General features: G+C 41.5%; 1 protein-coding gene across 2 annotated transcripts in view; it reads left to right on the top strand.

Moving 5' to 3' along the window:
• FGF12 (fibroblast growth factor 12) overlaps positions 1-26,616 on the top strand; it is a 411,991-nt gene that overhangs the window by 114,028 nt on the left and 271,347 nt on the right. The window contains exon 1 of one of the 2 annotated variants that reach the window (XM_052640895.1): positions 12,297-12,495. The exons of the other annotated variant lie outside the window; for it this stretch is intronic. Coding sequence (XP_052496855.1) covers positions 12,297-12,495 — 199 coding nt within the window. Of the gene's footprint in view, positions 1-12,296; positions 12,496-26,616 lie in introns of those variants that run through there. 2 annotated transcript variants of the gene reach the window in all.

Raw genomic sequence — 26,616 nt, forward strand, 5'->3', positions numbered from 1 at the left:
ATCTGCAAATAGTTACAGTTCATTCTTCCTTTTCAGTTCGCATATCTTTTCTTTTTTCTTGTCTGGTTGCTGCAGCCAAGATTTCATATATTATGTTAAATAGAAGTGGCAAGAGTGAGTATCCTTGTCTTATTCATAAATTTAGCAGGAAGGCTTTCAGCTTTTTGAGTATGATGTTCAGTTCAGTTCAGTTCAGTTGCTCAGTCGTGTCCAACTCTTTGCGACTCCATGGACTGCAGCATGCCAGGCCTCCCTGCCCATCACCAACTCCTGGAGTTTACTCAAACTCATGTCCATTGAGTCGGTGATGCCACCGAACCATCTCATCCTCTGTCATCCCTTTCTTCTCCTGCCTTCAGTCTTTCCCAGCATCACGGTCTTTTCAACTGAGTCAGCTCTTCGCATCAGGTGGCCAAAGTATTGGAGTTTCAGTTTCAGCATCCGTCCTTCCAGTGAATACTCAGGATTGATCTCCTTTAGGATGGACACGTTGGATCTCCTTGCAGTCCAAGGGACTCTCAGTAGTCTTCTGCAACACCCCAGTCCAAAAACATCAGTTCTTCAGCACTCAGCTTTCTTCATAGTCCAACTCTCACATCCATACATGACTAATGGAAAAACAATAGCCTTGACTAGACGGACCTTTGTTGGCAAAGTAATGTCTCTGCTTTTCAATGTGCTCTCTAGGTTGGTCATAACTTTCCTTCCAAAGAGTAAGCGTCTTTTAATTTCATGGCTGCAGTCATCATCTGCAGTGATTTTGGAGCCCCCCAAAATAAAGTCTGCCACTCTTTCCATTGTTTTCCCATCTGTTTGCCTGCCATGAAGTGATGGGACCAGATGCCATGATCTTAGTTTTCTGTATGTTGAGCTTTAAGCCAAGTTTTTCACTCTCCTCTTTCACTTTCATCAAGAGACTCTTTAGTTCTTCTTCACTTTCTGCCATAAAGATGGTGTCGTCTGCACATCTGAGGTTATTGATATTTCTTCCTGCAATCTTGATTCCAGCTTGTGCTTCATCCAGCCCAGCATTTCTCATGATGTACTCTGCATATAAGTGGATTTGTCTTAAATGGCCTTTCTAATGTTGAGATATGTTCCCTCTAAACCCACTTTTATGAGAGTTTTTAATCAAATACTTCTAACACATACTATGAATATAGAATTTTAAGTTGATGTTTTTATGTGATTTGAACTAAAAAGCTTGAAATTATAGAACCCAATGGTTCCTTGACTGAAATAAAACTCTGAAGTTGCTCAGTCGTGTCCGACTCTTTGAGACCCCATGCACTGTAGCCTATCAGGCTCCTCAGTTCATGGAATTCTCCCAGGCAAGAGCACTGGAGTGGATTGCCATTTCCTTCTCCAACTGAAATAAAAATTTGGGTTAATATAAAGCATTACTTTGCTGACTAAGGTCCGTCTAGTCAAAGTTATGGTTTTTCCTGTGATTATGTATGGATGTGACAGTTGGACTGTGAAGAAGGCTGAGCGCTGAAGAATTGCTGCTTTTGAACTGTGGTGTTGGAAAAGACTCTTGAGAGTCCCTTGGACTGCAAGGAGATCCAACCAGTCCATTCTGAAGGAGATCAGCCCTGGGCTTTCTTTGGAAGGAATGATTCTAAAGCTGAAACTCCAGTGCTTTGGGTACCTCATGTGAAGAGTTAACTCATTGAAACAGACTGTGATGCTGGGAGGGATTGGGGGCAGGAGGAGAAGGGGACGACAGAGGATGAGATGGCTGGATGGCATCACGGACTCGATGGACGTGAGTCTGAGTGAACTCCGGGAGTTGGTGATAGACAGGGAGGCCTGGCGTGCTGCAATTCACGGGGTTGCAAAGAGTCGGACACGACTGAGCGACTGAACTGAACTGAAAGCTATACTGAAGGCCAGTGTGTAACGAAAGAGATTACATCACTGAGATGATTTACAACTAACATCTAGATAACTTGATATGGTTCATTCTCTGGAGTTTACAGCTGCAGACTACTATATTAGAAGTCTCTGTGAGAGTGTTTTCCTATATAGTTTCTACCCTCATTTTGTTTGGTAGAGAACATTTCTTCACTTGACAGTCAGAAAAACTTTAAGTGTGGATGGATTACTGAAAATGTAGATAAAAAAAGAAAGGTATGCCTCTTCCTCGAGTTAAATGCACTTCCCAACTCCACATCTCTTTCTTATCTGATGCCTGAAACTATGACTTTCCAACTCACTTAAGGGAATAACCCTTCTCCTTTCAAGAATGTTATGGGTTTACACTAGGGTTTTGTCATTATAGCACCGTCAGAAAAAAGTAGCCTGACATCTGTGTTAGGTTCATAAAGAGGATAAGAGAAAACACATTACTAGATTAAGGCCATGGGGTTTTTCTTTATATTTATCAGATGTTTGTGTCTCTTTTTTTTTTTCATAGCCACTACTTACCTGATGCTATCAGAGATTAATGATGATACCACTATTAATAAAAATATGCCTAAGGTAAAATTCAAGACTGTTCTTACTCATTCTGAACATTTAATACTTTCAAGTCAAATTAAATCAACATACATTTACAGAGTGTCTACTATTGTCAAAGTAAGGTACTAGAGCCTCACGGGCACAAAAAAATGTAAATCATGATTCTCCTCATTCTGTTTCTACTTTTAACATAAAGTCAACATTCTTTCCCTAGCTTTTTTTCAGAAAATAATAAATGCTTCTGGTTACTTATCTTTTAAAAGCTAGCTATGGCTATTTCCTTGTCTTTTTCCTTTTTAGGAATGAGAGGAAGAACTGTCAAAATGAAGAGAATAGAATGGATCTTTTCTCCATTGCTGTATTCTTAACATATTCAACTAACTGGAGATAATTTTCTAGCTTACTTTTTAAAGAAATTTCTTTTCTGTTGTCTCTAGTGATTACAATATGTATATATTGTCTAGAATGGATTGATGACCTCATGAAATCCCTTCTAGCTAATACTGTATATTTAAAAAGTAATATCTTATCCAAAACATTACAAAAATATCATTGCTCTTTCTTGCTTCAAATGCCATTTAAATAAACATGTTTATACAGTCATCTTATTCTTTTCTGGATATCTGACCACTAAAATGCATGTTTATAACTATATCTATCTATCTATCTATTCATCTATGCATCTTGGCCTTGATTGCATAAACAAACAGCCATCTACACCAATATCCTCTTGATTTCATGTTGCATATGGTGAATTAGTGGGCAAAATTAATCACAGGAGAATATAATTTTATGTGAAAATAATTGGTAAGTGAATGACTTAGAAGTTTATTAAGTGCTTTTATTTACTACTGTGGAATTCTCTAAACAGTATTCCAAAAGGAAGCTTGCCAGATATTCTTATTTTGAGCTATTTTGTTTAGCCTAACAATGTGAATTTAGAGGTTTGTAGATGAATGATGCTACTTTTCATCTATCCATCTATCTACTCGTCTACCCATTCATTCATTTTTTCACTCATTCATACAGTTCCTTGTTTCAGAAACCAATGCTATCTTTTCAACATATTACTTTAATTAATCTAAGTCATCTTACTGGCAAACAAAGTTAGGCTCAGACAAAGTAACTTTATGCAAGGAAAGATTATTCTAAATCACCTATTCTTCCTAATTTACATTTCTTTAAAAATTTTTGATTTATTTACTCTTTGGCCGTGCTGGATCTTCATTGCTGTGTGGACTTTTCTCTAGTTGCAGCGTGTTGGGGCTGCTCTCTAGAGACAGTGTGCATGCTTCTTACTGTGGTGGCTTCTCTTGTTGTGGAGCACAGGCTCCAGGGCACAGGGGTTTCAGTAGTTGCTGCACGAAGGCTTAGTAGTTTCATTTCCTGGGCTCTAAGAGCACAGGCTCAGTAGTTGTGACATACAGGCTTAGCTGCTCTGCGGCATATGGGATATTCCCAGGGATTGAATACTGTGGCTTCTGCATTGACGGATTCTTTATCACTGAGCCACGAGGGAAGCCCTCTAATTTACATTTTAATTTGGGAGAATTCTAAACAGTTTGGACTGCAAATGACCTTACTGGTCACCTTGTTTAAACTTCCATTTGATCCCCTGAAAATTTTCTCTAGCCAGTTTGGATATTTCAGTTATTTCCAATACAGTGTTATTAAATATCAAATATGTATCCAACAAAATCTTATTGAATATCAAATAGGATCAATGGTTATTTTCACGGAGCCCAGTGCTACATGCACATGGGACAAAATATGAATTTATGACAATTTTAATAAGATAATTTGACTGTCAGTCATGTGCTGGATGCTGGAAGAGACTGCTATTTCAACAAGATCCATTCCCTGAAAATTTGGAATCTAAATTTAGAAATGGAGCAACTAGGTCCATGGAAAAAGCAGCTCAGTACAGATGGGTGACAGCATGAATTTTAGGATTATCAAACCATTTTAAGGTCATTTTGATAATATTCTGAGCCTTTAAAAATTGACATTTTATCAATTCTGTGCTCTCTTTTCATTATTGTTATATTCCTTTTCTTCTCTGAATGTGTGTGTGTGTGTGTATGAGACGGGGTGGTGGGATTGAGAGAAAAGAGAGAGAGAAAGATAAGAACTGAAACTATATACCTAAATATAGGAGGTGGAAGTTGGTCAGTGCAGAAATCTGGATACCATGTGGCCTCTAAGGATATACAATTTTAATAAATAGATGGGATTTAGATAGATTTTAAAGAGTATTTATAAAGCAAAATGATCAAGTTGGAAATGTGGAGGCTACCCTTGAATTAGCTGAGTTTGTTTCTTTGTATAAGAATAAATGTTTCATTTTGACTTAAAAAGATTAGTGGATGGATGGAAAAATTCATTAATTAATTCATTAAAGTATTTATTGAGTGTGTGCTATATACTAAGATTTTAGGAACTGGAGATAGAAAATAAATAAAAAAGACAAACTTCTTGTCATTATGGGTTTTACATTCTTATGAGGATCTTGAAGCTACATTCCTCATCTAGAAGGAAGGCGTATCACTGAAGCAGTGGCGCTGGAAATTAGGAAAGGGCAAAAATGATGGAGAATCAATTGGGGGCAGTTTTTAAAGATCCTCAATCCAGCTAGGGAGGAAAATAACCAAGGGCCAGGTATGTGTTTCAAGCCAAACCAATGTACATTTTTTTTTTTAGGAATGAGAAGGGAGGAAGTGTAACTTTATAAATTTATAACTTATAAATTTCTCTACTTTCTGTTTTGATTTAGTTTTTCTGTAGTTTTCTCATGAAGCTCAACTTAAATTACTGAACTAAGGAGGTGAGTGTTTGGAGGCCACAGTCTCAGAACCAAAGATACCCTCTTATGCCAGGAGTGAGGAGACAACCACCTTAGCCCCCCCACACAGAGAGGTAAAAGCTGTGAAGCAAGAAGATTTGGGACACTTAAGGCCCACACTCCTTTCCCACACAGAATGATCTCTTCAAGGTCATTTACAAGGTGTGAAATCCTTCTCAGGGAGGACTGAAGTCAGAGAATGAAAGGACATGTTACATTCTCATCTTTTCTTCTTTGTGCAGGTTTAGTCGCTTAGGGCTGTCTGACTCTTTGTGACCCCATGGACTGAGGCCCACCAGGCTCCTCTGTCCATGGGATTTCCCAGGTAAGAATACTGGAGTGGGTTGCCATTGCCTTCTCCAGGGGATCTTACCGACCCAGGGATTGAACCAGGGTCTCCTGCACTGCAAGCAGTCCCCTACATTGCAGGTGGATTTTTTACTGACTGAGTCACCAGTGCAATTTTTTCTTTATGTGAGCTCAGTTGGGCCATGAGACACACTGAAGTCAGGAGACCTAGATTAAACTCACGTATCTTCACTCATCTGTTGTGGGGTCTTGGGAGATTACATCACTTATTAGAGTCTCATTTGTAAATTGGGTTATTATTATCTGCTTAATTTTCCTTCCAAGATTATTGAAAGCCTTAATAAGATAATACATGGGAAAATGATTTCTAAACAGTAAAAAGACTATCAATGCAAATGATGATTATATTCTTATTTTATTAATTGAATTACATGGTTATTTATAGCATCATGCTTCTGTTGACATATAGTGTAACACAGAGGGTAAAAAAGGAGCTCTGGAAATAATTAAATTAGTTAAATTTGAATTCTGCCAGTTCTTAACTGGGTGGCTGACTAAGCAACTTAACCTCTCTGTGTGTCAGTTTCTTCATTTATAAAATGAGAATAATGAGAAAACATACCTTATAGGGAGGATTCATTGTATCAATAATTGGACGCCACTTAGAACTCTGCAGGGAGTTTAGCTCTGGCTCACCATAGTTATAGCTTATATTTCTTATTAAAACAGACATTCTTGAAAACATTGATAATTTCTTTACTTGGGCAATAAGGATACTAACTTTAATCTGTGTCATGAAGAAGAATTAAGTCTTTCTTATTTTGAGAGATGACTAAAACCAGACAAACATATCACATGTAGTAATTGTTAAACTGTTGAATAAGGCACCATAAAGGAAATCACAAATTATTGGAAAGAAATCATTTGTGCTGCTGTAACCAGCCTATTTTAACTGACAATCTGGCGGCGAAAAGGAAATCGAAGTAACAGCCATTGTGTGGGACAGCATTCATGGAGAAAAGGTCTTCTCCTACCTGTCAGGCATGCAGTTTCAGAGGCTGGTGAGCTCATATTCCCCAAGCTTTGAGTCAGGGGCCTGATCTCAGATCAGGATGATATATGAGCAGAGCTAGACTCCTTTGTGTTTCCGATAGACAAGGACATTGACAATAATCCACTAATGAAAATTTTATTTGCCACTACAATGTCAAAGTTAATCGTTCATTTCAAGTGGATTTCCAGCCTTTGTTAAATACATTATGTCCACGAGTGAATGAAGATATGTTTGAATCACAAGGTATGTTTTCATGTTTTGGCAAGTCTGGATTTTATAGCAGGGCCTTGCTTTAAATGGATGTTTTAATGATGGCATGCTCATTCTAATACTTTACATTATTATCTCATCTTCTTTGAGCCTGCAGCAGCCCAGTTAGGTAAGGAACTACTTGTGTCATTATCATTGATGGATTTTGCAGATGTGGTTTGGAGATTGAATAGCTTGTGCAGTAGCATACAGCAAGTAGGTGATTAAGACAGGAGCCAAATAAGATCATGATGGCATGGACTATAAGCTTGTGAAGGCAGGGAGAATAGAGAGATGTATAGAGTTCCTCTTGGTAACTGAAACAGGCCTTGGATGCAATGTGTGCCCAGTTCAAGCTTTCAAGTGAATGAATGCAGTGGTCCTAATAGTTTGATTTAGGAGTTGAAAGCCTTGGCCTATGAATAAGGGAAAGACTATTCAACATTCTGGTTTTATTTTCCCTTTAAAATATGGAGATGATTTTAAAATATAGAGATGATTAAGACTATGTTTTGTTTGTTTGAAGGTAGGTCAGAAATATAAATATAATTATCCTTTCAATGTGTATCTGGCAACTTTCTCCAAGTAATTCAGCTGCTTCCAACTATGATGTTTTCAGAACTGTAAATGGAAATTCTTAAGTTGTTTTTAAAAAGCATAAAAGTCAAGGTATTGTTATCCCTGAGATATTGCCCTTCAGAATGACCTGATTGTTTTAATTAAGTCATCAGTGGGTTGATTTAATTTCCTCCTGACTACCCGCCCCCCCAAATGCAAATATATCAGAAATGTCTTATTAACCATGAAGGAAAACTTATGAGACTTAGTGGCCCAGGTAGGAAAGTAATAAATTTTTGAATATAAAAAAGATTAACTAGGGTATTGCTTCTGATCTTAAGAGCCTTGTACATAGGTCCTATGTAACTTCTCAAATTTTCCTATATTAACTTCTTCTCATTGGAGAAGTGAAGAAAATGATGCTGATGATAACTTAAAGTGCTCCATAGCTAAAATGTACCCTGACAATAGCTGCAGTAGTACAAGGGAAAAAGTAAAGTCTTTGTTGTTTAATTGAATCAAAAACACCACATTCTTTTAGCAAAGATCTAAAGACATGGAGTGTCACTTTCAGGAAGGTAGCATTTATTGTTTTCATTTTGTTCTATAAATGCCTAACGATGCTGTCAAGACAGGGAAAACTTCAAACAGCAAGTGTTATCTGCTTTTTCTTCTCTTCTCTCATCACCCTCTTCTATCATGTGCTGCTACACTGGTTACCTTCTGCATCGAAACATCTTTGTATGTCATAAACCCACAGGAAAAAAAAAATCAAAACACTCAAAGATTAGAGAACACACATTCCCTTTCCAGGCCTTTTTTGGTGGGCATAAGACTGCAGGTCTGGTGAAGTGTATTAATTTTTGAGAGTCTGAGTTTATTTCTCTCTTCTAGGATTTTGTGTTATTGAAAACTGTATCTCTGTATATCTATATCTATATATCTCTCGAACTCTGACACCTGAAGAACTTGTTAAAAACTCAAAATTCCTGGGCTCTACTCATAGATATTCACATTCTGAGAAACCATCAGGAATCTACATTTTAAAAAAGCATCTCAGAAGAATATCATGCTTTCTCTTAAAAAAATAAACACTGTCATCATCTCTTTTACTCATTTGGCATTTTCCACTTTTCAGAATGCTTGCACATACATATTCAGTTCTGGGAGGTAGATGGGACTGATTGTCCCCATTTTGAGGATAAGAAAAAGACTCAGAGTTTAGCGGTGATTTCTTCAAGGCCTCACTATATACTCCTCTCTTGCCCATTTATCTAGATTCCTCTCCTTAGCTGACCTTTTTCTTTTTGAGTGTTGAACTGCAAGAGGCAAGGAGCCCCCAGAGCCAGCCAGTACTATTTGTGCCTGCCTTCCTCAAGAAGGAGACAAGTCTTGTGGCAGCCAAGGAAGGAAAATACATAATTTTATCTGTGAAATGTGAACATTTCTCTAATTGACAGTGTTACCAACTGATTTTCAGTAATTTCCCTTACCACATTCAGATGTACTTTTGAAAATGTATTTGGCTGGCTTCACTTTTGGAGAAGAGGGCTGTGTGTGTGTGTGTGTGTGTGTGTGTGTATCTCCCCTGTCTGTTATATATTGTCAGAATCCCAAGTTCACTCCCTTTATGCAGGCACCCTGAACTGCTGCAGGGGATGTGTGCTCCCCATTGACAGTTGGGATTCCCCCTTCTCATGGCACCTTGCCTATTTAATCTTTCTCCAGATGTCTGCCCTGTAAACCCATCTGCCTTTGCTATACCCAGCGGCAGCATGAAAGGTCCGGGCCCCCCAGATGCAGTGGGGCTGTTTAACAGTGCTTGCACTAAACAACCTCATAGGCCTCGGTTCTCATTCTGCTAGGAATCTGGAGGATTCCTGGACCCTCTACAGGGCTTACATCCATTCTCAGTAGTTTCCTTGACATTCATGTCCCTTGCCTACTATTAGGGTATTTCCAGCATACACCTGTTTCTGCTTGGAAATCACCTATTAAATCTTTTGGCACTACCCTGGTGGCTTATGGGAATGTCTGTAAAGGGGAGGGACTAAGCATATTTGAAGACTGGTTGAAGAATGATACTTAGTATCACAACAGCCACTTCCACACCTTAGCATGGCTACTCCTTTATGTTTCCAAAATTTTTCATGCTGCGTTTTAGCTTAGGTGACATTTTCTCCTCTGCTGAGTTTTCAGTAGTGTCCAGCGGTCACCACAAGCACTCCTGGAGACCTGATTGCCCTCCAGAGCTGGCTATTGACTGCCCTTGCCCACAGTCACTCTCTCCACCTGCATCCTCCCTTCTGTGCAGAGTGCTCACCTGGTCCCTCATTTTAGAGATTGAGTCTGTTTTGCAGCTTTCCGGAGGATCGAACCCAGAAATCTGGGTTCCTGGAATGTGGAAACACTTTTTCCTTTTCCAAAATGAGCTGAAGGTGGGCCCAAGGGGCCATCATTACTTTCTCTAGTGTCCTCTACCTTCCTTTCAAAACAGAATTCTTCGTGCTGCAGCTTATTGGAGAGACTTCAGACCGCTTTCTCTCAATTCCCCCACCCCAATCTCTCTTTGTGCATCGGGGTCCTCTAACCGGTCGGTGTTGTTTTCTCTCGGGGGAGGGATGGGACTGAGCCGATCCGAGCTGCAGTTGTTTCGCTCTGCCTCTGAGAATTTCTCATCCAAACCTCAATCACGTAGGATTGCGTAGAGAGGAGAAAAGGGGAGAGACAGAAGACGGAGAAGGGGGAGAGGGGTGACGGGAGGGAGGGGGAAGAGTCTGGGAGCCGAGGGCGCGAGGGAGGGGAGGAGGCTCCGAGCGCGCTGCGCTTCCCTGCGCTCCGGGAGCCTGGCCCCACCTGGGCGCTCCCGAGCTCGCGGCGGGTGGGCGAGCAGTGCCAGAGGTGATTTGGCGGCCTCCCGCCCTTCGTCCCACCCTCCGTCTCGGTGGCGGTCGTCCCTGCCTGGAGTTTCCTGCGGAGCTAGCGCTCCAGCCGAGCGAACCGGCTAGGCGGCGGCGGCGCCCAGGAGCCGGTGCGGCTCGGCGTGCCCGGAGCCTCAGCCCCCAAATGGGACTCCGCCCGGAGCGCCCCCTCTGGGGCCCAGGGAGGCGGCGGCGGCGGGGGCACCCCGCTAGCCGGCGGCTCTGAGCGGCCACCCGCGCAGCGAGTTGGGCGAGTAGACGGCAAACCGCACCTGCTTCCTGGCCCCGGCCCCAGAGTCTGCGTCCGGCCCCCAGGGCCCCGGTGGTGCGCTCGGCCGCCTCCCGACGCCCCCAAGCCCGGCGGCCCAGGGGCCCCGCTTTCGCCTCGGGCGCCAGACCATGGTGGGCAGCTCCGAAGCGGAGCCGCAGCCTCCTGGAGCCGAAGTCACCCGCAGCCAGCCCCCGCCCCACCCGAGCCGCCGCGCGGGTGTTCGCAGCGCGCTGGTCACTTCCTTCCTCGGCCGGGATGGGCCGCGCGGGACGGAGTGATCGGCCTCGCATCCGGCGGATAATCCCCATCTGATCTGCTGCCTGTGAGCTGTCGACTGCCGAGCCGCGCGAGCCTGGGGGGCCGGGGCAGCGCGGCGATGACCTGATCGCGAGCCCGCCAGGGCGCCCCCTCCTTCCCTCGCTGTCTCGGAGCCTGTGCGGAGAGCGGCTCGGTGCGGCGGCCCCGGGCGGACCATGGCGGGGAGCTCCAGTTAAAGGCGTGTGGGCGCCGAGCTGGAGAGGACACCTTCGGCATCGCTGCCTTTTGAGGGGGCTTATTTAAACTACTGAGTCATTCCAGATTTAGGATTCCCTAAATAATCACCAACTGTGCCCGTCTTGTGCCAGAAAAAAAGCGGAAAGAGAAAGAGCGCCCGCTCTTTGGGACCCCGCGTCTCCGCGGCGCTCGCCTCTCGCGGGTTTCTCCCGGAGGGTGCCTGGCCCTGGAGGATCTCCCTCCCTCCCTCCTCCTTTCCTTCCCTCCCCTTCCCTCTTGCCCTCCTCCTCCCTCGCCTCCCGCTCTCTTTGCAGCGCTGCTGGCGGGGAGTCGCGCTCGCCGCAGCTGGAAACATCTGCCCCGCCAGGCGCCCCTACCCCGACTCCAGCTAACCGCTCCCACTTCGCGCCTCTCGGAATCCCAGAACTCGGGCGGCGGGCCCCCGGAGAACCGCAGCCGGGGCGATGCATTCGGTAGACCTCACCCAGCCGGGACGGACCTCCTAATCTCCAGAACTGCGGGCCGCAGGGAGTTAAATTGCTGCCTTCCTCTCCTCTCTTGCGGTTGGTGGCTTGTTTTCTAAAGGAACGTTTTATTCACTTTTTATCATTTTCTACCGGGGGCACGCTACCCGCCGCGGTCCAGACTCTTGCTTTCCAAACGGGTTTTCTATGTATGTGTGTGTAGATACACTTTGGACACCTTGCAACGCTTGCGCCTCTCCGACAGGGGCACGGCTTGTTGTTTTGGACATCATTCTTCCCTTTCCACTTGGTACTCCGAACGCAGTGTGACCAAAGTCCCCACTGCCCCCCTGGACGCGGATCGCCTGGGGGTGCAAGTTTGAGATGCAAGAGTCTAGTTAACAGGAAGGCCTGGGACCGCCCCGCCCCCGCCGCCAGAGGTTGGGGAAGTTTACATCTGGATTTTCACACATTTTGTCGCCACTGCCCAGACTCTTGACTAACCTTGTGGGCGCCGGGTTTTTGGTACTGCAGCCTTCTCAAATATTAGCACTGCCTCCTCGCGCCTGCCCTGTCCCTCCAGGCCGCCGAGGTCCTGGCCCTCGCCCCGGCGGAGCGTGATCCCGAGGGCGCAGTGGAGCCCGGGGCCTGGGGCCCGCGCTGAGCAGCTATGGCTGCAGCGATAGCCAGCTCCTTGATCCGGCAGAAGCGACAGGCGAGGGAGTCCAACAGCGACCGGGTGTCGGCCTCCAAGCGCCGTTCCAGCCCCAGCAAAGACGGGCGCTCCCTGTGCGAGAGGCACGTCCTCGGGGTATTCAGCAAAGTGCGCTTCTGCAGCGGCCGCAAGAGGCCAGTGAGGAGGAGACCAGGTCAGTAGAAGCCCTGAGGGTGGGCTCCCTAGTGGCTAACACCCCCCTCCCCTTCGGCAAAGCATCTAGGGGCATTCATGGAAGAGAACCAGGATCCCCCTCTTCCATTCTGGCCCTCGTTCTCCCACAATTTTCAGTTAGATTTTCAGTCACCCTCTGTTAGCTAATAGCTTCTTGTCCCATATTCAGGAAAACACTTTATACCTCGATGAAACCACGGTTTGATTGGGATGAGAGTTACATGTTTACATGCTCTTTGTCCCATAGAGCCTGTAGAGTCCTTGAGGGCAGTGGTCACCTCATTCTCCATCTCTATTTCTCATACATCCCTTCATCTGTCCATCCATCCATCCAGTGTTTAATCTACCTCCTGAGAACCTAAATGTAAATAAACCTTCCTTCCTATATCTCTTATAACACAGTACAATCTTAACACATAATAGACAGTAGGCACAAGATGAACTTAAATTTATTTATTGTCTTTTTCTAACTCTTTCTTTGGCAGCACATGATGTGGAATCTTCCTTACGTTTCTGATCGATTTCTCACTTCCTTGTTTTCACCCATGCCCTTTCACTTCTTTTCACCCAGACCTCCTTTTCTTATTCTCTTCCAACTGCTTCTCTCCTTGTTCCAAATGGCTCTGCTCATTAACTTTTCTGTCTTGTTACTCCCATCTTTGCACACTCACACTTTTGGGACATTCACGGAACAACATAGTATCTGCAGTTTGGTCTCAGTGAGTGTAAAGGAAACTTTAGACTTAATCAGAGATCTTAGCCTGGCCTTTCTGAAGCTGATTCTTTTCTTTGGCTTTAAACTCAAATGGTTAGTCTTTGCTGTGTCTCTGTTTACAAAGGGAAATTGGATACCTCAAAATTTCAGAGTGATTATCCCCAGTTTAAGCCAGGCTATCTTGAGAGAAAGAAAGCAGAATTTCCAAGGTCTGTGCCTCCCTGGGTGTGGCCCACAGGGTCATTTGCAATCTGCAGATGATTAACCCTTGCTGTGGACAACTGAAAGCAAATACAGTCTAGAAGGAAAGCTTGCTTGGTGACCAGTTGACTAGTTTAGGTTCTCATCTTTGCAGTTCTGATTGTGATGTTCTCCTGGGTTTCAGGAATGAAGCATATGGGCTGGGGTCATTGGGTAAAGAAAACACTTGAAAAGTCTGGACAAGTGGGGCTCAGAATTAGTTTAGAAATTTGTGATTAAGACTTGTAAAGAAGCTGTTCCATCTCATTTTTCTGTTGAGTTTTCATGACATTATTCATTCCATAGTGGGCTCTTTTTCTTATCCCGTGATGTTGATGAAATAGTAAATTTCAGGAGTAAACAAAAATAATTATGATCTTAAGGCAGAAGCTACTAAAATCTGTCATTTTATATCCAGTTAGTATGGCCTGTGTATTGTATAAAGGGAAGATATGTGCAAAATACTAGAGTTATCGCTGTATAGTAAATAACTCATATTAGGGGAAAATGAAATTCTTCATATTGTCATGCAAGATCATTTGGGGGCCATCTTCTCTCGGGGCTTATGTGGTCTACAAAGAACTTCAAGGCTCTTAATTCCATGTGACTTTGCTATCTTAGTCTCTGAACTATGTTCTTGTACTCTAGTTTTTGTGAATAGATTCTAGTCAGCCTTCTTACTAACGAACGAGGGTAATCTAAATGTTAGGTGGATTGTTTTTGTGAATGGATAGTATAAACTCACCTGATCTTTGTTGAAGTTGACTTGGAGACCAGTGATTTGCATGGCTTAATTTTACATAAGGAAACTGCTTCCTGTGGCCTTTTCCTTGGCATCTGATTAGAAAATAGAGACTTTGAGGAAATTGCTGAGTTTATTGTTTTTTCATTGTTCATTTAATCTTTTCCTCTTTCTCATCTACTTAGTGTACATTTTGGCAAAGAGGATCATGACTGGTGGATTCTTTTAGCTTAAGTGTCACAGTAATAATCTGACAAAGAGATGACAGGACCTATTAAGAGTTGCTGAGTGCAAGGGCAACATGCATGTATCTGTCCACTGTGGAGTTGAGTTTGTTATGAAGCTTAGCTTAGAAGAATGGGAGCATAGGGTGCAACAAAACTTTTGGGGAAGATGATAGTATCTGTTACCATTACTAACAAAGCCAAATAACTAATCTTTTGATTTGCTGTCAGTGACCATGATTCACATAACTTGAGAGGAGCCTATTTATAGAGAGACAGCACCTTCCACATCTCAGTTCTCCAGAGAGAATTCTTTAGCTGGATTGGGAGGAAGTTGGTAAACATCAAAAGGAAAAAACTATTTGAGCAAATCTATTTTATAAGCTCTTTGATGTTATGTTCACTTAATATTTGATTTATCCTTTAAATTCACTAAATGGCTTTCTCAGCCATTTCCTGTGAAATACAAACTGAGTCACAAATGGTAAAGTGGTGAAATGGAATAACTCATCCTGATAATTTCCACTCTGAATTTCTGTCACTGAGACACAAGTTTCATGGGCCAGACTTGCCAGGGGAGAGAGCCTGAGACAGTGAACTAAGTCAGATATTGGATGGGAAAGGCCACAGTTGTATTTCTGATTTCAGGGCTAACACACCGAGAGTCTCTTAATCCTTGTATTAGCTCACCTAGTTCCAGTACATATGATGTTGAAACCTCATAAATGCAGAGGGAATACTGAAATTACATGGTAAAGGTCTCAAGTTTTAAAATCATGATATTGCATTGTGAAAACATGAGAATTGGCAGGGCCGTTTCTCCCATCACAGAGTTCCAGGGCCACAGGGTGCCTCAGATGCACTGTGAATGCCATTCCTGGAGCACACGTGGTGGCTTACCCTGGGACTGTGTAGCAAAATGCTGCCTTAGGTAAGAAACCCTTGAGCCAGAACAAGTTGGTGGTTTATACAAGATTGCACAGCTTAGATTGTGGTAAGATTGGGGCTAGAACTCGATCCAGTTGACTTTTCTTGCCTGTGTATTTTACAACACAGCACAAAAAAAGTAGTGTCCTCTGTCAAAGAATGTGAATAATTTTGTAGATTGTTTATTTTTACCATTAAGGATTGTGATTCTCATTTTGTAATTAGAACAATAATGTGGTCTTATAGAGGAGATAACTGGCAGAAGGAGACATAAGCTAAGTCAAGCAACTGGGGTTCTAAAATGACCATCCTACAGCACTGTGCATATAGAAGTAAATCCCACAGTGAAGACGTACAGACAGGGCAGGAACAGTCAGTCCCATAGCCCTGTGTGCACTGTGGGTCTTTGGAAGTGAAATGTTGGAGACCTTGAACACTGGCACGTTGGCTTAGGTCACTGAACCATAGAAAAGCCTTTAGAATGTAAGAAAAGAACATTCTTACAGTCCTTACATTACTTGAGTTATTTATATGTGAAATACCTGTATGAGCTGCTCAAATATTTGCTTAAATGTTGATACCACTTAATTTGCCATGTGAATTACATGGCTTACTCAATTCCAGCGTTTGTTTTACTCTTGAATAGAAACACCTGAAGAAATGGTTAATTCTAGAATTATTTATGTTTTTCACTCAGGAGTTGCTGCGTGTAATAGATAGCATTCCCCATCAGGAAGGGATAAGTGTTTATAGAATCTTCAAATGTTGGAGTGGCCAGAAATCTTGGAGGTCATTAGTATCACTCTTTGAGTTTTCAAAGGAAAGTCTAAAGCACAGAGTTACTAGATAAGCTTAAATCTGTATTTTAATCAGTGTTTTTATTATTTTTCTATAGTTTAATTCTTTCACTTAAACTGGGGCATTAACAAAAAATCAGTAATCAATAAAATTCCTCACCTGAAAAACATTAGATAGCTTTCATAGCTTAAGCTTTGGACTTTATATTACTTTTGTTTTAAAGAATGATGTAGTGTGTTTATAATGACTGGGTAAAATAAATCAAAGAAGTGATTATAATTTTACTAAATTTTGTTGATTTTCATTTGTCTTATTTTTCTCAGTTCTCGTTTCTACTTGTTTCTGAGTCATTGTTTCTGATATAAAAATTATGGTTACTCAAAATATTTTAGTATTTTTCCAACTTGTTTTGGTGGATGTATACTATTTAATAGCATACTCATTCAGTATTTTACTATCAAACATATCCTTTGACACTGATGAAGGAAATATCACAAAATAAAAACTTCAAGAAGAAAACTGACAAAAAAGGGGGAAATGCTTAATCATGTGACTTAAAGAATATAAATTACATTTTTATAAATTGAAATCATTCTGGTCAATGTATGGATCAAGAATACATTCACATGACCAGGGAAACTTTACATTTATAGCAGGTTGTTTTATTATATTTTCTCCTTTAAAAGTATGACTCATGTCCGAACTACAAAATCAGCCTAATTAAATGATATTTGGCTTGATACTTGTTTGAAAAAAAAACAAGGTTTCCGTTTTAGAAACCCACCCTAGGGTTTAAAATGATGTTTTGTGTATGTGTGTGTTTTAATCTTCTTTTCTCTACAGCAGTGCATTCTCATCAACATTATGTTTCCATTGTAAGAACATTTTAAAATAGTTGCTACTGTGATCTCTTGATTTCTTTCATCCCACAGAGATCTCATCAAGCCATAACTCAGGATTAAGTCTTTAAAGTTTTAATGAAGTTGATATTGAACAGAGTTAGAAAAACAATTTGCAGGAAATGAGGCAGTCTGTATTTGAGGAAGCAATAGGAATATTTTGGAAGATGTTTAGAAACTAAAGCTTTGTCTCTTACAAATGCAGTTTAAGGAAAGTACTGGACTTACTAGTAAAAAACTACATAGCTTTTATTCTTGTTGAGAGCATATTTTTGCATAGGTATTACTGTGTTGATTTAGTTTGGGAAATTTGTTAATAGCGATTACTTTTTTCTCATCTCTTTTTTTGAGTACTTTGTCATAATGTGTATTCACTATGACTTCCATCTGAATTATTATAGATTTTGTGAGAACTCTCATAAATAGCCTGATTAGACATAGAGACCGAGTTAACATACGACATTTTGAATTCTATCTGATGGCCTACTATCAAGCTACATGACTTGACTTGTTATCCAAAGAGAAATGAAGCACATCTGAAGGGCTCTGATTCCAAGGTCACTTTCTAAGCATCCATGAGAGGGAGGAGACTTAGAATGCAAAATATCTATAAGTTAACCATATATAATGATACCTTCCTTGACGAAATAACTCCAGGATTTACAGAATTTCTTCACAACTTCTGCCCCTTTAATTCTTCATAGCAATCTACTGGCATGATACCGTCTTTGAAATGAAACTAAGCTTCAAAGTAGTAGACAGACTTGTTCGGGTTCCTGGAGTCAGGGAGTGGCTAAACTGCTCCAGGACCACCAGCCCCCACCTTGCAGATCCTCTGTCTTTATCTCCCACCACCTTGAGCTAGGAGGCAGAATCTGAAGAATTCAATGAGATTCAAAGCGGGGACACTCCAGTTGGAGGGAATCAGATAGAGTTCAAGGAAATATGGAGTGTCATTTTGCTTTGCTCTGGGTATACCTAGAGCCCCCGGGAGCATCTCTTGTGAGGAGGAGGAGTAAAGCGGGGAGGCTGGTGAAAGTCTCCAGGTACTGAAGAAGCAGTTCTGTGGCTACGTTGTCATGGCAGTTCCCAGGCTCCTGGCTGGGATGTTCCTCTCTGCTTGTGGGAGCCTTGGAGATGTCAAAGGCTGCCACCTGGGGCACCTAAGGACTCACTGGGAGACTCAGGTCCAGAGGGGAAGACTCTTCACTGTAAACATAAACCATTGTTTCAGATGTTTTCAAATGCAAAGAGGTTAATAACAAATGGAGGAGAGCCCTGTAGGATTTAGTGTTTAAAATTTTTTTTTAATAATTTTTTTTCTTTTTTTTTTTTGCTGTGAGTGTTGACTGTGTAGCAGAGTGATTAAGTACATGGATGTTGGTGTGGGATCGGAATCCAAATTCTGGAAATACTATTTGTGAGAACATTAGGCAAATTTCTTAACATCTTTGAGCCTCAGTGTGCTGATTTGTAAAATGAAAGTACTATGTCTAGCATTTGGCTAGGAAAGATCTCTCTGAGGAAGAATCATTTAAGCTGAGTTCTGAAGGTTGAGGCAGGCAGAGAAGGGTGGAAGATATTCAAGGCAGAAGAGAACAGCTTGCATGAGACTGAGGTGAGGAGGTATTCAGTGCTTTAGAAGAAGTGTCGCTGGAGTGATGGGAGCAAGTAGTCCGGGTGACACTGGAAAGCTTGGCAGGACAGCGTTGTGCCGGGCCTTGGAAGCTTGCAGAGAGATTTTAATCTAGAATCCAAAGAGAGTCAGAAGTAGGGGGTGATATAATGTGGCCTGTATAGGGGAGCCAGAGGGGAAGTTAAGGAATCATAAGGAGGCCAGGGAAGCAGCTGGGGACAGCAGTTCTCAAAGTGAGGTACACAGGCTCTGGAAGCTCCTTGGGGACCTTTTAGTCGGTCCACAAGGTTAAAACTGGGTTTATAATGATATTTCCTAATGCTAATTATTCATCTTTTTAAACTCATTGTCTTAAGTGTCCAGTGTGATTTTCCCGAGGTTATATGATATATCCACTATCATCTGAAAAGGCTATTAAATTTTTTTTTTTTAAACTACGTATCTGTGTAAGGCCAGGTTATCTTTATATGCTTAAGCCACAACATTTGCAAGGGATTAAATGAGGAAGCAGATTTGAGAATCCAGCTGATTTCTGTTAAGGCAGACATAACAGAAATTTGAAAGCGTATAAACTACTTTTCCCTCATTTTTGTTTTGGTAAACAGTTATGTTTCATTAAAACACCTGTTTGTTTAATATATGATGGGCTTGTTTTTAATGAATATTTGAAACATTTTGTCGTAATTTCTAAACACAGTAAATATTGAAAGATATAGGCCACGTAAACAAAAGCTCTTTGAGGTACTCAATAATTTTTAGGAGTGTAAAAGGATTCCTGAAACCAGAACGTTGGAGAACGACCAGTCGAAGGTATAGATAATGTTGACACAAAACATTATGGCAGTGGTCATGGATATGAAAAGAATAGATGGAGGTAGAATGAGCTGAGCCTGACAATAGATAGATATAAGTCAAAAGCATGTAAGATGTCTGGATGATTGATTTTTGGCTAAACAGTTCAGTAGGAAGTGGTGCTAAGATGCAGGAAAACTAGGGGAGAAGCAGGGTTGGTATGTGTCAGATGCATATCCTTCCCAAATTACAAAGCACTGTGGAATGCTAAGGTGGAAAATTGGGTGATGGTATTATTTATTGTTTAGTAGTTTTACAATATAGTGAAGATCCTGAATACCCCCTCTGTGTAAGGCTATCTACTTTATTCTTGAACTCTTTAGGGAACTTACTTTCCTCCATTGATCTATAGCTGCTACCTTGTAAGAGTAATCCTGTAAGCAAATATGTTTTAGGCAGAGAAAAACACTCAGTTGTGTCCAACTCCTTGTGACCCAATCAACTGTAGCCCCCCCCAGGCTCCTCTGTCCATGGAATTTTCCAGGCAAGAAATACTGGAGTGGGTTGCCATTTCCTACTCCAGGGGATCGTCCCGACCAAGGGAGTGAACCAGAGAAGAATATTAAGAAAAGTCAGAAACCTAAATCGTTTTTTTCTTAGTTCTTTAAAATTGAAATGGAGTATTGCATGTTAAAGACACTTGACATAGTTCAGTCCTGAATGTATTCTGAATGTGACTTTTACACATGTGGAACCTAGGTGAACTTTATTCATGAGCCTGGGTTAGATTCAGTGGTCTTTGCATAATCAAGTGACTGTGACAAGATAAACTTTGTAAAGTTCTCCTTATTTGTCCAACTGTTGTTAGTCATTTGATTAGTGCTTATTGTGGTGCTTAGACACCCCCAGGCTCCCTGCTTCTAATCATACTCTGTTAATGCCTCTCCACTGGAGTTTGTATACAGTCTTTTCTTAATGACTTTTCAGAGGTCATTAGAGAAACTGTAAGGTCTAAGACCAAATCTAGTTTCCTGGAAGAGAATGACATGGGACGAATAGAATCTGTAGTCAGATCACAAAACGCTAGAGCTTAGAGATTATATAGGCCAGAGATTCTCAGCTCAGCTGCAGAATCAAGTCACCTGTGAGCTTTTATAATGTGATAATGCCACACAACCAGAAAATCTGATTTCTTGTATCTGCTCTGGGGTCCAGACATTAGTCATCAGTTTTGCTTGTTTGTTTCTTACCTCCTAGAAGATTCTAACGTGCAGCCAAGGCTGAGAACCACCAACCTGTTCAAGTCCCATCACTTCATACCTTGTGACCCTGAAACAAAAACTAATTATTTTATTCATTAGTGTTTCCCTGGTGGCTCACTGGTAAAGAATTTGCTTGCCAATGCAGGAGATGCAGGAAACGCTAGTTCGATCCCCGGATCAGGAAGATCCCTTGGAGAAGGAAAACCCACTCTAGTATTCTCACCTGGGAAATCCGACAGACAGAGGAGCCTGGCAGGCTGCAGTCCATGGGGTCACAAGGGAAAGACATAACTTAGCGACTACACAACAATAAAGAACCTTTAGAATACATTTATGCTGTCTAGAAACTGCACACAAATTTTAATTACAATGATGTTGTTGTGTTTGCTGCTGCTGCTGCTGCTAAGTCGCTTCAGTCGTGTCCGACTCTGTGCGACCCCATAGACGGCAGCCTACCAGGCTCCTCCGTCCATGGGATTTTTCCAGGCGAGAGTACTGGAGTGGGTTGCCATTTCCTTCTCCAGTGCATGAAAGTGAAAAGTGAAAGTGAAGTCGCTCAGCCGTGTCCGACTCCTAGCGACCCCACGGATGGCAGCCCACCAGGCTCCTCCGTCCATGTGATTTTCCGGGCAAGAGTACTGGAGTGGGGTGCCATTGTCTTCTCCGGTTGTTGTGTTTAATGGCTTCCAAAGCCTGAGCCGCATTATGTGTACGTGTGCCTCATCTTCCGCACCAGCATGTGAGTTCCCGAGGACAGGACCTGGGCCCTGTTCACCAAATTCTCAGCACTAGCATCTTGCCTGCGCTACTGCAATTCTTTGATCGCTGTTAAATAGATGAGGACTCATGGAACCTTACCTTATGGCAAGCCTCAGAGCAAGAGGGACACTGAAGTGAGTATCTCCAGTTCTCACACAAGGACGCTGGGATATAGCAAGCCTGGGGCTTCTCACATCCCCAAAACTAGTAAGAAGTAGAGTCTGCGTTTGAAGTCAGGTTTGTTTTTTCTAGTTGCCTTTCCTTTCTACTCTGCTAGCACTGGAAATGAGCCTCAGTGTCTTTCTTTGAAAACGATGGTACCATATTAAAGGATATTTAAGGGCTTTTTTAGTTTGACAAGTCATTAAATAGCTCCTCTCCTCCCAGGAGGAACATTCATGACCAGGACATGAAATACTTATCTGCTCTGTGCTTCCTACATACATAGGAAATATAAAAAAACCATTTTCCTAGTGTGCTGTTTAGAACATTCCTAACTATATCCCATGGTTTAATTACCTAAAATGTGCTATTAAACATCTCTTTACCTAAAATATCAGTGTTAATTTCTTTTGACTCCAGTTTAGGCCTTACAAAATTAGGAATTAAATCCAGTATACCACAGTGTTTCAGACATTTTTAAAACCTAAGGTAAAAAGGGGGATTAAAACAAAGTGTGAATGAGATTCAGGAAAGAAAATCTGTGAGCTTCTATAAATTATTATAGAAAGAAAAAAACAAAAATTTGTAGAAGATTTTTTTCTTTATTGTTACTGGTGACTTGAATGTTTTAAATTTTGGGAATTCAGAAGATGACCCAGATCACCTTTACAGTGCCCCAGAATCAGATAATATTCCTCAATAATTAAGAATGGGGCCAAAATTTAAATAAGTACCTGAAGTAGGGATCCATAATCAAATTGTCTGGGTAGAAGAAATGTCAGATTTTTTAAAAATATATTTATTTTTAAGTTTTTATTTTATGTATTTTTGGCTGCATTGGGTCTTTGTTGCTGCATGTGGGCTTTCTCTAGTGGCAGTGTGTGAGGGCTGGGCTCTAGCTGGGGTGTGTGGGGCTTCTGATTGCCATGGCTTCTCTTGTGGAGCACAGGCTCTAGGGGTGCATGCTCAGTAGTTATGGTGCATGGGCTTAGTTGCCCTGGGGCATGTGGAATCTTCCCAGACTAGGAATCGAACCTGTATCCCCAGCATTGTGAGGTGGATTCTTAGTTACTGGACCACCAGGGAAGCGCCAGATTCTGTGTTTAGATGCGTGGCTCTAGCTGAGCTGTCCCGTTATCCATACCATGTGTAATCTTATGTTGGGGAGAAGACTTTAAGATAGGAGAGCCCCCCAAAATCACCTAAAGAGGATAGAAAAGAAAAGAATGGTCAGTGTTTGTAATTAATTTAAAAAATGATGAAAACAATAATTAAAAAATGATGAAAAGACTGATGTGTCAAACTCCAAGGAAACCCAAGTTTCTCATGATGGAGAGAGTTAAAGTTGTGCTATTGTCATGCTTTATTAATTCAGGGAGGACTGCAGTGGATTTTTGCAACCAGAATGTAACCATCAAGTGAAGCATAAGTGGCAAATGAGTTGATGGTTCAGAAGCTCAGAATTCTAGAAAGGGAGGCATGTTGGTAGAAGCCTTGGTTTCCTCTGTAGCCTTCTTGTGGGATATTGCTGTGAAAGATTGGAAATTGACTTTCCTTTCAGAATGGTGGAGAGGGTTCCTCTTTGCCTCCTTACTGACCCTGTTTTCCCCTGATAGACACCAGGGCTCTTCTCTGTAACTTTTGCTCAGGGAAGTAGCTGGTAGCGTCTTGAAGCTCTGGTATCCTGAGAGGTCTGCTTACTCCTCTCTCTCCACCTACAGGTTGTGAGAAAAGGCACTAAGGGGGAAAAGCACTTTGAATTCATGTGTTTCTGAGTGCTTCCACGTAATTCATTTTCTGGGGTTTTACTGGGCTACATTTCCAGCTTACTACATGGCTTCTTCTGTCTGGATTCCACTCATGGTTCTACTGGGCTTCTCAGATGGCGCTAGTGGTAAAGATCCCACCTGCCAATGCAGGAGACATCGAAGACTTGGGTTTGATCCCTGGGTGGGCAAGATCCCCTGGAGGAGGGAATGGCAACCCAATCCAGTATTCTTGCCTAGAGACTCCCATGGACAGAGGAGCCTGGTGGGTTCAAAGAGTCAAACATGACTGAAGTGACTTCACGCATGCATGTTTCTGCTAATGGGACCACCATCTTGGTTGGGAACCTGAAGATGGGAGATCCTTGGCTCCTGTTACTTTTGCCTAAAGCACAGCACGGTTCCGCCTGTTCTCTTTATCACGCTAAGCAAACACATTCAGTCTGAAGCTTTTGTCTCATGCAATTACATGTCTGCACTTGAGGATGGGTAACTGTGACATCAGCCTTGGGAGATCCACGTACTGGGGTGTATGACTCAAAGTGTTATTAAGTTTGCATTAGAAAACGTCAGCACTCATTACAATCACCCACCTTATGGGGGAGGGACGTGAGCCTCTGAAGAGGTAAATTAGGTCATATAACTACAAAAGGCAGAGCAAGCATAGAAGCTAAAGTCTATAAACATAAGCCTATGTCTTACTGCTACACCATAGCTATAGCAATGGGACATTGCCCACTGCTGGTAGCAAGACTGTCTACCTGTTCTTTGTTTTGAGCAATTTAAATGTTGGTGGTTGTTTTTACATGTCTATAGTCAAGTTATATTAGCAGACACCTATTGAGTGGCTGTGCTTGGGAATGGAATACGGCAATAATGAGGAAGTACCTGTTCTTTGTCTGTAGGGCAATCTGTAATTAAGATTTGTTAACTCTGGCCACATTTGTATTACTGTGTTCCAAGTTGTAGGTTTGCTGTGTTCTTCTGGACAGTGTCTCCTGTAATGTCTAAATTTCAAGAAAAATAACAATAATTATATAATTTTAAAAAGTTAGGTAAAATCTTTTAAAAATGCATATGTGCTCAAGACCTGGCTCAGAGCATGTTGTTTGATTATATATGTTATCAACATGAATACGCTGTATAATCAAGATTCTTTCTCTACCTGTCTTCTCACAGTTCTCTAGCCAACTCCAGCCTTGTTGGCATACATGGAACGTTTACAGCATCTGTCCATTTCGGTTCCATAGTTTGTAGTGGTTTTTCCCATGACGGATGCTATTAACTTCTGCACTAACCTTTCCTTTACTTAGACACAGCCCTTCGTTTCCCAGTGCTGCTGCAGTTCTGCCTGTTCTTCCAGGCCCAGCCCAACTCCCATCTTTTCTGCCAGATCTTCTCAAACCCTTTCAAGTAGAATAATTCACTGCCTGCCCCAGGCTTCACTTGGTGTATAGTCATCTGCAGTTCAGTTTGTCTTGTCTTTTACTGTGGGAAGTACCTGTCCCTGTGATTGGAGCGTGAGTTCCTATAGAAAAAGAAAAAGATCATGTCAATGCTATTTCCATAGTAAGTGGTCAGAAATAATTCATCCAAATGAAATGAATTCTGTTGGTGACTGGTGGGTTCATGACACCAGGACTAGTCAAATTTCAAGGGACTTTCTACACAAACAAGAAAATACTGAGCAGGAAAAGGAATTAGTATTTTTGGCTAATATTAATTTCATTTTGTTTGATATTGCAGTACAGTAATATCATTAACCTATGGGCAATTGGTGTTTAACTATTAAATAAATACTTAGCACTTGTGCTTTTCCTTCCTCCCCAACCCAACTCCCAGTTGCCATCTTGTTTCACTCGGTATATATTTTTCCTCTTTCCTCTTTCTCAGCGGAGTAGCTACTTATAAAGGGGGAGTTTCTATGGAAATGGTAAAGGAGAGAGGACTTTGTATTAATTTATCCCTTTGCTCCAGAAGTGGAGGGGAAGTGGGTGGCATTGCCAATTTGGAAAAAGGCCCATTTCTATTTTGACTGGCTTTGGTTTCTTCACATTGGGTTGAGAAATTTGCCATTGATTTCAAATTCAGTCATGCCTGGTCCTTACGTTTACAGTTGAGAACAACAAGTCATTTTAGTGTTAAATACTCTGGAGGGAACATAGTCACTCTGGTTTCACTTTTGCTGGTGAAGCTGTAAGTAATGGAGGAGTACAGTATTGATTTGGTCTAATGAAAAAGCTGCTTTCTGTCAACTCTTTATTACCTCACTGGCTTTTCTTCTTTCCTCTTCTCTTACCCTTAAAGCTATTGATAGCAGCATTAAGTAAGTCTTCTGTGTATGCTGCAGTCCTCTGTATTTATTCTTTTGCTTGGTTTGAAACCCTGCCTTTTTCTTAAGAAGATATAAATAAAAGAGGCCTTTGAGTCAGTCTAAGGTAACAGTATCATAAAAACAGCAATGGACTTTTTGACCTTGAGGAACTTTTTTCCCTTCCCTTCAGCTTAGTTTTCTCATTTTCATAATAAAGGGATTGTATCAGATGGTTTCTGAGATCCCTTTCAGCTTTATCATTCTTGATGTGTATTTCTGGTATTAAGGCTTACAGGGGAGGGGCTGTTGGATTCCAAGATAATTGGATGTCAAATATAAGTAAATAGTTTAATGATATGTTGGACATGAAACTCTAGAGGATTTATTAAGGGAATAGCAAAAAATACATATACTTTTGTTTAATTGCTCTCCTCTGTAGTATTTATTTGTACTTATATCCACTAGTTTAATTGAACACATATTGACTGTATTTCTAAATTTTCTTTGTATTATTTTAGTTTTTAGCATTTTATTGGGCATTCAAAATAGACTATTGCGTTGGTTTGGACTTTAGCACTGAAGAGATTTTAATAAGAACTAGGTTTTATCCTAATATAGATGACATTTAGTTATTTACTAGCCTCAAAGAGAAGTTAACAATAAAAAAAAATGGGCAGGAAAAGGAACTATGTGACATGGAGTGAAAGTTGAAGACTGATCTTTGAATAAGCTAATGTGAAACATCATATTCCATGACGGTTTTAGATTAAACAATGGAAAAGTGCCATTGAAATGGGAATGGTAGTAGAGAGAAAAGTCTTGCCTTAATTATCAAGTTTTTAGATTTCTCAGACTTTAAGACATA

The sequence above is a fragment of the Budorcas taxicolor genome, chromosome 1, assembly GCF_023091745.1.
Source record: "Budorcas taxicolor isolate Tak-1 chromosome 1, Takin1.1, whole genome shotgun sequence".
NCBI classification, from domain to species: Eukaryota; Metazoa; Chordata; class Mammalia; order Artiodactyla; family Bovidae; genus Budorcas; species Budorcas taxicolor.